Below are 16,853 nucleotides of genomic sequence, written 5' to 3' on the forward strand. Positions count from 1 at the left end.
TAGTTATTGTTAAAACTCTCGGATGAGACTAAGTAGCTAGCGACTGTTCCCACACGCCCTTGACCTATTTTAATTAAGACCCAAAACCTACATCTTGACCTTTTTATAGCATCCTATAGTTGCACTTGGGATGTTTTCACTCAGTAATGGCATGGTAAGACACGAAGTATCTGAAGTAATTTGTATCCTTGATTTATGGTGTCTCCGGACCTCTTTCTCTTAATTTTGCTTACCTTTTTAATACGAGGACATGAGGGCTTCCATTTTTTCTTTTAAATCTTTTATTTATGAAAAAGTATGATTTTCTTAACCTGCAAATTGGATAAGTTGATGTTTTGTGGAGAGGTAAAACATTAAACAACTTGGATTTAGGGAAATCAGTTGATGCCTAGAAAGGCAAGGAAATAATTGTGTTCCCCAAACTTACACAACAACAACAAACCCAGTGTATTCCCACATAGTGGGGTCTGGGGAGGGTAAAATGTATGCAGTACATACCACTACCTCAGGAGAAGTAGAAAGGCTATTTCCAATAGACCCTCGGCTCAAGACAAAGAATAGTACACAAATTCGTAATAAAGCATGAAACAATAACAAAAATAAGACTCCTACAAAGTAATACCCCTACACTAACAAACCAAAGGCACACCCAACCCCATCCCCTCCTACTAGCAGCTCCAACCTATGGACCTATCCCTAAAACTACCGGCCCGACAATCTCAAAGCTGTCTTAACTATTGACTACGACCCACCCACATGCACTAGCCGTCTAACCTAATTCGCGTCCTCCATACCCTTCCTATCTAGGGTCATGTCCTCAGTAAGCTGTAACTGCTCCATGTCACGTCTAATCACCTCTCCAGTATTTCTTCGGCCTACCCCTACCCCGCCTGAAACCATCTAAAGCTAGTCTCTCATATCTACGAACTGGGGCATCCGTGCCCCTCCTCATCACATGACCAAACCATCTTAACCGAACTTCCTGTATCTTGTCTTCCACCGAAGCCACTCCCTCCTTCTCCCGAATAATCTCATTCCTAACCCTATCACTCTTAGTAAGCCCACACATTCAACTCAACATCCGCATTTTCGCTACCTTCAATTTTTGAATGTGGGAGTTCTTGACCGGCCAACACTCCGCTCCATACAGCATGACCGGACGGACTGCTACTCTGTAGATTTGCCTTTAAGCTTGGGCGGCACCTTCCTATCACACAACATTCTCGAGGCGAGTCTCTACTTCATCCGTCCTCCCCTAATACGCTGGGAGACATCCTCATCAATCTCTCCATTCCCTTGAATCATGGACCCGATACTTAAAACTATCCCTCTGACAAACAACCTGGGAATCCAACCTTTCTACCAACTCGTTCTCCTGCCTCAAGTCATTAAACTTTTGCTCCTACTCAACCTGAACCCTTTAGACTCAAGGGTTTCTCTCCAAACCTCTAATTTATCATTCACACCCCACGCGTCTCATCAATCAAAACTACATTATCCGCAAAAAGCATACACCAAGGCACCTTTTCTTGAATACGCTGCGTCAACACATCCATCACCAACGCAAACAAAAACGGGCTAAGAGTCGACCCTGCAACCTTGTCAAGACAGGGAAATGCTCTGAATCTCTTTTCGTCGTCCTCACTTGAATCTTTGCTCCATCATACATGTCTTTAATCGATTTGATGTACGCTACCGTGACCCCACTCACCTCCAAGTATCTCCAAAGAACCTTCCTAGGGACTTTGTCCTACGCCTTCTCCAAGTCGATGAACACCATATGTAATTCCTTCTACCTTTCCCTATGCTGCTCCACCAGTCTCCGCACCAGGTGAATTGCCTCCGTCGTCGAGCGATCGGGCATAAATCCAAACTAATTTTCCAAAATCGACACTATCCTTCTCAACCTCCGCTCAACCACTCTCTCCCAGATCTTCATAGTGTGATTCAACAACTTAATACCCCTATAATTGTTGCAACTCTCTGGATGTCACCCTTGTTCTTATATAAAGGAATCATAGTACTTCATCTCCAAGCCTCGAGTATTTTTGTAGTCTTGAAAATGTCTTTAAACAATTCAGTCAACCATCTTAACCCAACCTCGCCAGAAAACTTCCAAAAATTCACTGGAATCTCATCAGGTCCCGTCGCCCTACCCCTTCGCATCTTGCGAGTAGCCTTTCTGACCTCCTCCACCTTAAAGCGTCTATAATAACTGAAATCATGACACTCTTCTGAGTGCTCCAGTTCTCCTCACACAATGTTTCTGTTCCCCTCATCATTCAAGAAACTATGGAAATACGACTGTCATCTTCTCTTAATGTGAACGTCCTCCACTAGCACTCTACCATCCTCCCCCTTAATGCACTTCACTTGATCGAGGTCATGACCCTTCCTCTCCCTAGCCTTAGCAAGCCTATACAATCTCTTTTCCCTGCCTCTCTCCCTAACCCCACATATAAGCTCTCAAACGTTGCCGTCTTAGCAGCCGTAACTACTAACTTAGCCTCCATCCTAGCTAACTTGTACTCCTCCCTATTTACCCGTTTCTCCTCTTCATCCTTACTCTCAACCAACTTAGCATACGCCCCCTTCTTAGTCTACACTTTCTTCTTAACTTTTTCATCCTACCACCAGTCCCCCCGATGCTATCCAGCCCAATCCCTCAAGACACCCAACACCTCTCTAGCAGTCTCCTTGATGCACCTAGCAGCCCTATCCCACATACCATCCACGTCTCCCCTACACTCCCCCACCCCCATTCCCGCCACCTTCTTCTCTATCTTTAGCACAGTCACCGGCGTCATGCCACCTACTTTATTCTGGGTTGACCCTTCCCGCCCCTTCTCTTCTTATCCTTCTTTATACCTTGGTCCATCACCAGAAACATGTACTGAGTCGAAAGATTCTCACTCGGAATGACCTTACAATCCTTACACAGCGCCCTATCCCCCTTCCTAAGTAGCAAAAAGTCAATCTGATTCTTGGCTATTGCGCTTCGAAAGGTAACCAGGTGATCCTCCTTCTTCGGAAAGCTCGAGTTCACTACCACCATCCCAAAGGCTCTCGCAAAATCCAACAGAGCAGCTCCCTCTTCATTCCTCTCCCTAAAACCAAAACTTCCTGCATATCACCATAGCCTCCCGGTAACACCCCGATGTGCCCATTGAAATCCCCTGCTACAACAATCTTTTCAGAGCTAGGCACGCCTCTCACTACCTTGTTCAAAGCCTCCCAAAACTGCTTCTTCTCCTCCTGGTCCAAGCCCACCTGCACCGCATAAACACTACACACGTTCAGAGTAAACCTCCCAATGACCAATTTAATAGTCATCAACCTATCGCTGACTCTCTTAACCTCCACTACTTGCTCTTTAAGTTCTTTGTCTACTAAGATGCCTACTCATTCCTACACCTTTCACTTCCTGAGTACCACAGCTTGTAACCATCCACATCCTTAGCCTTAGACCTTACCCACTTGGTTTCCTGGACATACGCAATATTGATCCTCCTCTTTCTAAAAATCTTCACAAGCTCTATGGACTTACCCTGAAGGGTCTCTATGTTCCAAGACACCCAACCCTCAACCTATCAACTCTTGCATCCCGTCGACCTCTACCACCCCTCACTCCATACCCTAAACCTGTCCTAAAACAGAACCTTGCCCCCACTCCCAACCCAGCCCTCCCCTCTTCCCCCACCCCCAAAACAGTCCCTAGCCCCAGTCTCCTCGGACATGACCCTATCCTACCATCAACGCTCAAAGCCACTACTCAAAAAATACAAACAAGGATAGAAACAAAAACAACAGGAGGAACACGCAAAGCTCACTATTCGGCCTAACACCAAGAACAACAAAATAAATAATAAGAAAGCAATACAAGTCACCAATATAAGAAAGCAATCAATCCCACAAATTAAGAACAAATCAAGAGACACGAAATAATAAGAAAGAAAGAAGAAGAAAAGAAAAAGTAAATATCAAAGGTTAGAAGTCACCGGGTTACGCTTGTAGACCAAGTCCTCTTCTCTTGCGTGGTATGTTGGATTTTGGCAAATTGCGGCAGAAATTGGTCCCCGGAATATTGTCGCCGGAATTAGATCCGTTCGAGCAAAGTCTGGTAATCTGGACATGCCAGAGTCAGATCTGGTCCCCTTTGTCCGGTGCTGCACACTGACTACGTCGCCGGGGTTGAGCCGACGGAAACCTTATCCCGCCGGCGAGAGCAGTGAAAGTTGCGAAAGGGGAGAAGAGAGAAAAGGGGGAAGAGAGAGAAAACCAAAGGGGGAGAGAAAGAGAGAGGGAGGGCGTTCACTTACATGTCGCCGGCACTTCTAAGCCGGCGCTGGCGCCGGAGTAGCCCAAGTCACGTCCAAGGAGACGTTACGGTGAGGGGAGAGGTTAAGAGAGAGAAAGTCCCCTGCTTCTCTAAACAATTCAATGTATTTTTTTCTCCTCCAGTGTAATATGTTATCGCTACTCAAAAACTTAGCATGCTAGCAGGGCTCCATTCGGAATCCTAATGATTGAGAATCGTGTTCCCCAAACTTGATGGGAGAATATAATCTGGAATAAGTTGAGTATTCTGATCTGAGGACCTGTTTTCCTCAAATAGTTTCCATCTTGGAAGAAGCAGATGTTATCAAGAAAATCATCAGCACTGCACCTATACTGTTTTACTTGATCCCCTTCTTACTTTAAAGGAAGGAGTTGTTTTTGTAAATATCTCCAACTTCTGCAAAGCTCCAACAGCAAAAGAAAAACTATTTATCCCAAACACTGCATTTAGACAGCTTTTGTAGGAATTGGTAGAATTCCCTTTTCTGCTAAATCAGTTTGCTGATGTTCATGCAATGTCTTCCTCCTTTAAGATTTACTTGGCAGAACTGTCTTGCTTGTTACTCCTCATAAAGTTGGTAGTTTTTCTAGAGATGGCAACAGGGTGGGGCAGTTTACAGCTTATGTGGGCGGTGGTGGGTTAAAACAATTCTTTCGAAAATTCGAAGAGGTAGGGGCGGGTTCTTTGAGGATGAAGAGCTACTGGGTGTACATGAATTTCTGCATTTGAATGCTATTTAAATTTGAAAATGTGTTGCGTGAGAGCGTTTAGTGGTTAGGAATAACCATGTGAGTTTTTCAAGAATTACCATTTCATTTTGTTTGTTGGTTCAGTTATATTCCTTTTTTTAAAAAAAAATTGGCTGAGCAACTAGCCTGAAACTCAATCCCAAGCATATGTGTTACTCTGTCTTCAACTCAATAGGTACTTAATAACTTAGACATCCAAATTCTTTCATTTCTTTAATTTAAAAGTAAACTATTTAATTCTTGGAAATAATCTAAAAGTTCAGCGAGCGAATAACTTGTAAATTGAATAATGAAAGGTCCATTAGAACAGGGTGAGTATTGTGTTTTTAATTTTATACAAGATTGATGCAGAACTTGTAGGTATTCAGAGTACTCTGAGGTCAAAGAAGGATTTTTCGTACAGATTTTACTGAAATATGTAAATAGCAAAGTAGAAGAATAAAGAAACAAAAGAGAATTTAAGGGGGATGGGGTATACCTTTTGTGGGTTAAGGCTTAACCTGCCCTGCCCCCTCCTGTCTCGCGCCGTTTCCATCCTTACTTCCCTCCTTTAGGATAGCATACTTGGCAGATCTGTTTTGTTTGTTTACTCATAAAGTCGGTTTGCTTTCACTTCAAGATTAATGCACCTTTTTTAGTTTAGCATTTTCAGATGCAAGGGAGATTCATTGATTAAATTCAACGCTTATTCTGTTTAGTGAAAGTAAATTTTGTTGCAACCAGGTTAGGGTGCTTCTGGATAAGGCTGATGGTGTTTCAAAACTTTGGGACAATGCTCCCATTGTGATTTGTGGAGATTTTAACAGTACACCGAAGGTGGGTTCACTTATTCCCATTGGAGCGCTTCTGACATTTTTTTCCATCAGTGCATATTTTCTACTCTTACTTTCATGTGAGAATGTTATGTTGTAGTGCAATAATTCTGTTCATCTTCTTACTCTTTACCAAAATATATGCAATAATTCCTTATTCTTTTTCCCTTTACCAGAGTCCATTATACAACTATATTGCCGAAGAAAGAGTAAGCTTCAGATGATACTTTGTTTCTTGCTGCTGCGCCCAACCCGTTTTCCTTCTGTGCTTTCTATGAGGATATTATGACTCTGTACTTTGGGATGCATTTCGGCTACTTTTTTCTTGCAGCTAGACTTATCCGAAGTCCCTCGGGATAAAGTGTCAGGACAGGAATCAGCTACAGTTAATACAGTGAAGCGGAGCCTCAATGCTAATGCTAGGTATTGGCTTCTTATCTTTCTTAAAAAAAAGTTACTGTAAATTTACGGAGACTTTATAGGACAGTGGTCCCTCTCAACCTCTGATTCTGATTTCCTTGAAACAGCATATATATAATCCTATAAGTTTTCTACAACAGCATCGCTCAACTAAACCCCAACTTCTAGCTAGTTGGGGTGGGGACTATATTATTAATCCATCCTGCGTATCATTACACTCTATTTGGGTCCAGCAAATACCTATACTAGTATATAATGTATTTTGTAAGGTAAATTTGTGGCTTTCTAAAACTGGAGGTTCTTTAAAATTCAAGCTTATCACTGCAGTAGATACAAGTTTCTAATCAAATTAGAAAGACTCTTGACAAACACTGGAATTGATGTAAGTGTAATAACGACTAAGCATTGATGCCAGTAGTTGGTATTGCTAATACGGATCCTTTTACCTTTTTTGGATAAAGTAGGAGATTAATGTGCTTTCCTTGCATTCCCTGTCTGATCTAATCATTTCTAATCTCGTCTATTAATAAATAACTTACTAAATGTGGTGCCTAGTTTTTCTGAGGATTTGAATTTGACTTGTAGAGATTGCAGTGAAAAAGAATAATAAAATGCACGAACATTATGAGCTGTCTACGGGTCCTTTCTTTGGTTTCTATTTTTTATATTGAGGATCTTGTGTTCTTTCAGTAAATGTGAAGGAAGCTGAATCACATTTACTTCTTTCTCTAATCTAATTATTTCTAGTCTTGGGTATTGATAAATAACTCATCAAATGTGGTTTCCATTGTTTCTGAGGATTTGAATATTGCAGTGAAAAAGATAATAAAATGCAAGATAATTACAGGTTGTCCATCTATCATTTCTTTTGATTTGTTGGTCTCATATTCATGTTGATCTTGAAGCGCAGTTCTATTCAAACATGCAATTGGTTTCTGTTGTTTATATGAAGGATGTGTTCTTTCAGTAAATGTGAAGGAAGCTGAAATCACATTTACTTCAGACCCTTGATTGTTTTCTGAATCCACCCTTGATGTTTCTAAATCTGGAATTCTCTTTTGATACCACAGACACCAGGATACAGTCAACTCTTCTCAAAGCTCCGAAGTGGCTAGTGAGAAAGAGGTAAAACACAATAAGATGGCATTAGGTGAACAGAAACTCAATGCTTCAGAAAAAGATTCAGTAACTGCCTCTTCTGCTTGTACCTTGTCTCAGCCTCAAAGTTATGTAGAATATGAGCCAGGTAATGCACCTTGTACCTTATCTCATGCTCTGAGGGTACAAATGATTTACCTAGAGTCCGTGGTACAGTTTTGGACAAACCATTTCAGTTTCTGTTGGTGTTTTTAGAGAAAATGCAAGTAGTTCTTGTGTTGAAAGCTCATTTTTGCCAGTTGAAGGTATGAGACATGAAGTCAGTTCATTAGAATCTTGTCAAGAAGATGAATATTATGAGGACTCTGAGAGTGGATATGACAATGCCAACCCTATTGCCACACCTACCTCTTCTCACAAAAACTTTGAAGCAGAAGTGCGTTCAGGAACCGACGCATATAGAAAAAAGGTAGGGCAGTCCAAAGTAGGTGATTTTGGTTCTGAAAATGTGGCGAGCATTCACGGACCTACAATAGCCAATTGTTCAGATGTGTCATCAATGGGGCTATGTTCTGATTCTTCAAATGTAAATGAAGTTTCTCTTCTGGAAAGCTCTGAAAGTGTGTTGTCAATTGGTAAAGAGAGTTCCCCTAAAATATCACGTGAACTTAAAAACTCATACACAGAGACTTGTTTTGATGTTCCATTGGACGAAAAGATGGACAACTTGTCACTTAATGGGGTCTCCGAAGGCACAAAAGAAGATAAACTCTTAGGCGAAAATCGTGAAGCATTTTTGTCCCAGTTACATGGTGAATCTGGTTCCTTTCCATCAGACACTCTTGAGGAATTGGATGAGTCATTAAAGAAGTGTGACAGTTCCTTAGAGTTTCGTCCTTTAAGTGAAGAGATTGCAGATGATGCTCCTGATTTGGATTCTGAGGTTGTTGACACGGAGAAGATTTACGATCCATCAGTTTGGACTCCAATTGATCTAGAAACTGCTACAGGCAACACAGATTGCACAGTACTGGAACATAATCTGAAGTTGACAAGTGCATATAGAGAAGTAGAGGTAGCGCTTATTAAACTAAGCTTTTAGTCTGTGCTTTCCCATTCATATGGCAGATATGTACAATATATTTTCTCTCGTCTGGTATCTGGTTTGCTCCTTGCTCATTTTGTAAGACTCGAATTCACATCGTGGTAGTTGCAGGGTTTTCCTGGAACAAGAGATTCATCAGGAGAACCTGAGGTGACCAGCTATCACAGACTATTCATGGGTACAGTTGATTATATATGGTGAGCATCTTTAAGTACTGCCTAGCTTCTGCTGCCTTTTTATTTTAATACCAATGTTGTGGAACAAATATAAGATCCCAGATTGATTTATAATATCACCATAGTTATTCACGGCATAGTGAAATGCTCTTGATATTAGGTTTTCTTACGGAATTTGACCACAATGTGTTGTTTTATACATGTCATATGCGTATGCATCTCTGTGGTTGATGGTTTGGTATTCCATCGGTTAGAACTCAAGAATAACATGAGAAACTAATTGTTCAAATTGCACAGGCGTTCTAAAGGCCTTCAGACTGCGAGGGTGCTTGCTCCGATTCCAAAAAACGCCATGCAATTTGTGAGAGGTTTCCCCACTAAGGTATATTAGTAAAAGAAACTGTTGAATATTTTCTTTACAGAACAGTTCTGATTCATCCTTGCTACACAGAACTTTGTTTTTATTATGCATGGTGAAATATTTGTTTGATCTCCTTTCATATAGTGGCCTTCTTAGTGCTATGGATACCAAATTTAGATTATGATCTCCCTCTCGTGATGAAACATTTGTTTGATCTCCTCTCATATATTTGTCCAATGTCTAAAAAACATATCACTCTAATTATTCTTATTCTAAGTTCTAACACTGTAATACTGAGGTTTTTCCTTTAAAATTAACAATTCCAAATATGACCGGTGAAGTTACAAGAGTAACTTACCATGGCGAGAAATGTAAGTCAAGCTAAATATAAGATTTGCATCCAAAGTAGGATTCTATGCCCATGAACGTCTCAGAGAAATTTTAAAGTTTCTCAGAAAGGTGAGTTCCATTTTTATCAAGAGGTAATATGCTTATTCAATTTGGAAATAATATTGAACATGAAGACGGAGAAAAGAAAGTTATCCGTAATTGGAGAAAAATCCTTAGAGTTGTGAGAAATAAGAGTAGTTTGAAAGAATTAGAAGAATATGGGAAGAAATGTCTTACACCTGAATCCTTTCGTGGCCACGCTTTACAATGGGCAAATTGCTTTTCTTTCCTTTTTTGATGTGGTCACTAACACTATATTACATTTGGTCTAATTATTTACATTTACATGATTACACATATCCATCTAACACTAACCCTGAAGTTGATTCATAGTCATATATCCTGAGCATGTTTCATGTTATTGATCAAGGGAGCTATGCTTTTGTAACTATAAATACTGTGCACCCTCTCGGTTCCACCGGATAGAGACAAGAATGGTATATTTAGTCAAAGAAAAATTTGGGAAATTGGGTGGCATAAAGCCATTGTCTAATATGCAGAAGATATTTAGATCTCTAGCGAGATAATACATGCTTCAATACCATGTGAATAGGGGGAAAATAGGTGGCAGTGTAGTCTAATGGTCAATTAATTTGGAAAGAGAAGGATGGGAGACTTAGGTTCAGATCCTAGCTTAGGCAAAAAAGTATTAGTTTATTTCGTTTCATCTGTCTAAGCTTTATAAGAGAGTTAAGAGGTATCTGTTGTGGTGGGAGGAGGATCAGATTCCCGATTTTATAGTCAAGATGTACAACATTATTATTAAAAAGAATAATGTATTGATAACTTGATAATTTGATGGATGCCAAAACTTACCTATTTGTAATTGTCAAACACAACACGTAATGTGGGTAATACTTAACATAAGAGACGTGACTATTGAATGACTGGATGTACCTATTTCTAAGTGCCAAACGTTACTTAGATCATGTGGGACAACAAATAACATGAGATACTCTTGGGAAACATTTGGATGATTGCTAATTATGCAAGGATTTTAATACAAGTGTGCATAATAACATCTAGTGGATGTATGTGCTTAACACTTACAATGTTATGATAATACTGTGCTGTTATGAGTTATGCAGGGATTGCAATTTGTGAATGTGTATAGCTTTGAGGATATTTGTCATTTTAGGTGCTCTTATCCAGATGGCTAATATGAGTAGTCTTATTTCATATCTATCCTGCATTAAGTAATCCATAAATTCCTGCGCAGATTTTTTTTTTTTTTTTCTAGTATTAGTTATGGAGAAGTTTATGTTAGAAACCAATGTTGTACACTTGTTATTTCTTAGCTGCTAAGGTGGTACATTGATTGGGAAATTTTACAAGTATATTCCTGGCTCAAATGAAAGAGGGCCTCAAGACCATGGTGGTCCAATGTTTGATTTATTGTACTACTTTGCCTTCAACAAGTCTGCTAACATTAATTTGAAATGAAAAATTTTACGCGTATCACACATTTGATATTAGAGGGATGGCCTTGGCTCAGCGGTAAGCTTGCTTACCGTGGTGTGCCAGGGTCGGGGGTTCGAAACGCCCCTCCAGCGAAGCTGGGGTGAGGGCGCGTAGGTCAGGCCCGGAGTGGTCCCCCCCTCCCCGACACCTACGGAGTAGGTATGAACCGGGTCGTCCCTTTATCACACATTTGATATTAGTTGCGTGAAATTTTATTGTGTCTGAAAAAGAAACTCAAAAATGATGTCAACAAATTTTATATAATTAGTATTAGTTATTGAGATACGTAGCAACTTTTTTCACTTGAAATAGATGGATAAAAGATATCAACATTCACTCAAAATAGTGACTTAAAGATTTAGCATGTAATCATATATTTTATAGTGTTTTTGGCAGGAAGAAAATATTTTCCAGGGCAATACTTTCAAATATAATATGTTTGGCTGGTCCTGTTTGATTTTTGTTATACGATGCCGTTATCCAAGTGGTCCACAAACATTAACTAATACAGGTGAATGATATAAAAAATAAAAAATAAAAAATAAAAAATTTCACAAAACCACAACGTAAGATATGTAAATTATTATAAATTTATTTACTTACTAAAATTTATAAATATCCCTTATTTATATTCTCTCTCTCTTTAAATTTTCAGATACATAATTCTATCCTAAAAATTAGGATATATTTATTGCTCCCTATAAACTTGCCTTAATATCTTCTCTTCATCAATTTAATACCATTAATATCTAACATCCCCTCCTTCAAAATATTTTTCAGAAAACTTTCTCCTTCCCATCCTTCCGCCCTCTCTCTCTTCCATAACCTAACAAGAAACTGCATTAGAGCATCAACAATTGGTTTTGGAATGCCAGTCGTATTTGATTTTGAAATTTACCAGCATAGCTAGTCATTTTAATAAATCAGAGTTTTATGTCAATAACCAAATAATATTAGTTATACTGGATTATATATCGTAATTATTTTTCTTATACGACAAAGCAAACTAGCTGTGTTAACAATAAGAGGACGTAGACACTATAGATACACCATTCGAGTTATGCACTTAAACCTTTGATTGATTGGCTGGTCATTTATCCTTCTGAAAAGCAAGTGAGGATTTCTAAAGGGCTGAGACTGGGATCGCTTAAAGAATGAAAAGAATTTAGCAGCCAGTAACATGTCTAGAGATGTGTCCATCTCCATGGTCAGTAAAAGCTTTATTGACCTTCTTTGAAGTATTATAGGTAGCATTATTTATTTCTCTTGTTTCTAATTTTTAGTATGGTGCATAGTCATCTGAGAACTGAAATTATTGTGTTGGTAAGTATTTTCTGCACACTTAGGACCCGTTTGGCCATAGATTTCCCAAGTAAAATGTGAAAAAAAACTTGACAAATAATGTTTGGCGATACAATTTGCCATTATTTGGCAAATAACCTAATTCCCAAATACTAGAAAGAATTAGTTCTGCAAAAGCAGTCATTTTTCAATCTTCTAATAATTGTTGGTGGTTGTCTTGTGTTCGTTCTTTAAAACCATACAAGCATTCAAAAGGCAACCAACAATGGAATTGCAAAAAATGCATAATCTATACACCAAAAATTTCTGGATGAAGTGTCGAACCTTGTTTAGAATGGTATTGATAGATATGGGATATAATATGAGATAGAGTGGTAGGTAGGGGATATAATATGAGATACAGAGTGGGAATGAAAACTTATGATCTGAGAGCTGTTTCTGTAGTTCTACTAGGCAAGCATGAGCACATGGCATATGATTCAATTGCTTGTTGGAAAAAAAGTAATATTGGAATTTGTTCAGTTGGCTATTTACCATGCAGGTTCATGGTAGACATGGATCTTTTAAGGATACAAGTTCCCAGTACTTCCAGTTATAACATGGATGAAATCTGCAAATGTCTCGTTCCCTTTTATTGGGCCAGATATTCATACAAACTTTACATTAATAGATCAACGTAAAGTGGACAAAATTCATTACTCTATTACAATGCACTCGAATTAGCCGGTTCTGTTACAACGCTTACATTCATCCAGATGCACTTTTCATTAACGACTTGTCTTTTAGCTATGTGCTTATGAATTAAACAGATTTTCTTCTTTCTTTGTTTTCCTATTATCCAGAAGTGGGGAAGTGATCATATTGCTCTGGTTTCGGAGTTCGCCTTTACAAATGATATATCGGCTCACGATACTAGCATCCAAAAGAAGTAAAATTCTGTTCACTCCAAAGGACTATATGAGTTTTCAGGTGAATCAAAGTTGAAGCTTTTTCATGCAGTCCTTGGAGGAGGGCTGGTCTTCTGCATACATGTTTTGGTACCGTCTTTTCTCTTGAATTTGGAATTTCATCCTTCAATTGAAGGAATTTCTACAAGTTATAGCCCGACGATCCGTCTTATAGTTCCATCCTTTGGAGTACGTGAACTTTTTGTTCTTCCAGGCGATGAGGGATGAGATTCATGTTCTTTCAAGATAGTTCTGCAACACATTTTGGGTTTGAAAACAATAATCTTTTCAGTTCTTCTGCATAGGACAATTTTTTTTAGAGTAAATGACAGTAATCCTTTTGGTTATCTTGTGTATCAATTAATGACATTCCAGCTTTGTCCACTGCTTTGACGAAAGGGGAACATTATTTTTTAACAGTATAAAATTACGATACAATTTAGTGAGAATTTATAGAATAATACAATTACTTGTACATCAAGTGTGGCATTCGACTAGTTCACAAGAAAAAGAATCAATCTCCAGATAGATATGTGTTCTTTTTATTCAACCCAAGAAAAGCGTATTCAAAAATAATTTTGTCATACTTTAATTTTTTTGAGGTTCTAAGAATTTAACGAGAAGATTATAGTGATAAGTAATTTTTCATTATTAATGAAAATTTGTTGACTCAAATCATGAAAGGTAATTGAAAAATCTCAGTAGTTTTGGTTTCTTGAACTTTCACTTTGCTACTCCTCCCTCTCTTCTCTCCCTCCCGCTTTCCCCCATTCCCCTCCATAGAAAGCAGTAGGGGTAGGGGAAATCATGAAACGTACTTAATTGTTTTCTATAGGAACAATTTTATTTTTCGAAAAGTGAGACATTAATAAGTTTAAACGACTAAAAAATAAAAGGAAGAAGCAAAACGTCAAAAATAATGCATCCAAAAACATTCAAGAGAAGATTAAAGACGTCGCTGCCCCTCATTTAAATTTCTCACCTTCCACCACCTCTTTCAACATTACCTGACATTAAATAATAAAATTACTCTTGTTGAAACTATGAAGAAAGAATCCCCTATCATTAATACCATCCTTAAAACAAGCACATTCTCTTCAAATTATACTAAATAAAGTTGTGTTTTACTATTGAAATAATAATTTTATTGAGATTTTCTTATATGAATCATTGGTACTTCATTACTTGTTATATTTAAATTAATCATCAAAGTTAAAATTTTAAATAATGATATATGTAAAATTTTAAATAATGATATATGTTAATTTTTATTTTTTAAGAATAAAGAAAAAATCGAAATTTAACACTTTCTTTGTATACCAGTTAAGAGAAATTTGTATATTTTAAATTATACTAAATTTAATTATTATACAATATAATTAAGTTACTTATTTAATTATATAAGGATATTAAATTTGTCAATTTAAAGTAAGAGTAATACAGACATATTTTAATTACTTAATTAAAAGTTGAAAAATATTACTAGTATATATATGTTTGATATTTGAATAATTAATTAAGAGTAAATATATTAACATAGATTAGTTTTAACCTCTATACTTATATTATAAATAAGACTGATAAAATAAATTATTTTAAAATTATATAAATATTTAATTTGGAGTAACGCACAATTTTTATATCTTCTAGAAAGAAGAAAAAGTTGACTCATATATTTTACTATGAACTTTTATTATGTTTTTAGTCCAAAATTTAGATTATTTTAATTTTATCCGAAAGAAAAGGATTTTTTTTTTTATCGCGTTGAAACTAATAAAGCTAAATTAGTCAATACAAACTGATTCAGTTTATATAACTTTAAGTTTTATAAAATAGAATTGAGACTCAATTTGTGATGCAAGATTTTAGTCAAACACAAATATTTGACTTCAATTGAAAAATTGAATTAACACTCTACTAGTGGATGTAATAATTATTAAATCCTAATATTTGACTTTAATTAAAAAATTGAATTGTTTTGGTTTATATAACTCCGAGTATTTTATGATTAAATTGACAGTTAATTTGTGGGTGTAATAATTAGTCAACACAAATATTGAACGTTAACTGAATAATTAAACTGAGACTCAATTTGTGGATGTAATCATTTGTCAATTCTAATGTTTGACTTTAAGTGAAAGGTTAAATTATTTCAATGTATATAGCCTTAAGTATTATAGTTTTTTTTTGTTTTTCATCCGGTGTCCAATATCCGCATTGGGGCTCAACTAATTCAGATTCGCGTCGGGTAGGGCCCCATTCGGTGGGTAGCGCTCCCAACAGAGTTTTCTACATGCCTAGGGTCGAACCCTCAACCTCTGGTTAACGGTAGAACAACCCCATCCACTGCACCACAACCCATGTTGGTATTATAGGATTTATTTGAGAATCAATTTGTTGATGTTACAATTAGTAAATCTTAATGTTTGACTTTAATTGAAAAATTAAATTATTTCAATTTATATAACTCTAAATATTGTAAGATTGAATTGATATTCAATTTGTATATTAAACAATTAGTAAATTAATGTATCTAACTTTAATTGAATAATTGAATCAAGACTCAATTTGTAAATGTAGCAATTAGTCATTTCTAATATTTGACTTAAATTAAGAAATTTGAATTATTCTCAATTTATATAACTATAAGTAGTATAAAAGGCTCAATTTATGGATGTCACAATGAGTCAATACTAATAATTGGCTTTAATTAAGAAATTAAATTATTCTAATTTATATAACTCTAAGTATTATAAAGACTCAAATTGTGGATGTAATAATTAGTCATCATAGATACCTAACTTCAATTGAAAAATTGAAATAAAACTCAATTTGTGGATGTACCATTAGCCAATCCTAATGTTGACTTTAAGTAAAAGATTGTATTACTTCAATTTATATAACTCTAAATATTATAAGATTAAACTAAGACTCATTTGTTGTTGTAACAATTAGTTAATTTTAATGGTTCACTTCAATGAGAAAATTAAATTGTTTTAATTTATATAACTCTTAAGTATTATAAGATTGAATTGAGATCCAATGTGTATAAAATAATAATTCAAAATATATTTTTGATTTCAAATATAGTCCAAAGTATGCATTCTTCATGGCTCACCAAAAACGGCTTGTGCGCACTGATCTGAAAACTCTAGTGAATGAGAAGATTAATTCTCATATGGTTACACCTGAAATGAGACTTCTCCAGCTACCATCAAATGTTAAATTGAGCCAATTTATACCATAGGTGGGGAATGCTAGCAATGGAGTACAATCGCAACAAGTTCCAACGAAGACAATTCTGCAAGCCCTGACCAAAACAGCAGCTCCAATGAACAAAGCAGTGGAGGTGGATCTAGAAGGGGCAAAAGCAACGAGAAAACTCATCTATTTTGCTAGCAGAACTATAGAACCTCCAATAATGGCGGAAATGGTACGTGGGAATCATAGTATACAAAAAAGGTATGCAATTTTTTCTCTCCTGAAATTAGTGATGGGATTAAGGATGTGAAGCTTAATCCAGATGACATAACAACTCAATGTCGTAAATGAGAGTGTTCTTTGATTGGCTACGTAATTGGGAGTAATTGAACCTTCAAGGAGATGTTGAACTTTGTTCGTGGTGTATGGAAT

General features: G+C 36.8%; 1 protein-coding gene across 3 annotated transcripts in view; it reads left to right on the forward strand.

Annotated features, from left to right (window-relative positions):
- LOC107839059 (carbon catabolite repressor protein 4 homolog 6) overlaps positions 1-13,701 on the forward strand; it is a 37,010-nt gene extending 23,309 nt beyond the window's left edge. For 2 of the 3 annotated variants that reach the window (XM_016682408.2, XM_047395781.1), the window contains exons 9-16: positions 5,812-5,904; positions 6,077-6,109; positions 6,232-6,323; positions 7,391-7,566; positions 7,718-8,493; positions 8,629-8,720; positions 8,997-9,081; positions 13,116-13,701. In XM_016682408.2, coding sequence (XP_016537894.2) covers positions 5,812-5,904; positions 6,077-6,109; positions 6,232-6,323; positions 7,391-7,566; positions 7,718-8,493; positions 8,629-8,720; positions 8,997-9,081; positions 13,116-13,205 — 1,437 coding nt within the window. In that variant the 3' untranslated portion in view covers positions 13,206-13,701. The remainder of the gene's footprint in view (positions 1-5,811; positions 5,905-6,076; positions 6,110-6,231; positions 6,324-7,390; positions 7,567-7,717; positions 8,494-8,628; positions 8,721-8,996; positions 9,082-13,115) is intronic. The other variant, XM_016682409.2, reaches the window with a different exon arrangement.
- The last annotated feature ends 3,152 nt before the right edge of the window (positions 13,702-16,853 follow it).

Source organism: Capsicum annuum, chromosome 8 (genome assembly GCF_002878395.1).
Source record: "Capsicum annuum cultivar UCD-10X-F1 chromosome 8, UCD10Xv1.1, whole genome shotgun sequence".
NCBI classification, from domain to species: Eukaryota; Viridiplantae; Streptophyta; class Magnoliopsida; order Solanales; family Solanaceae; genus Capsicum; species Capsicum annuum.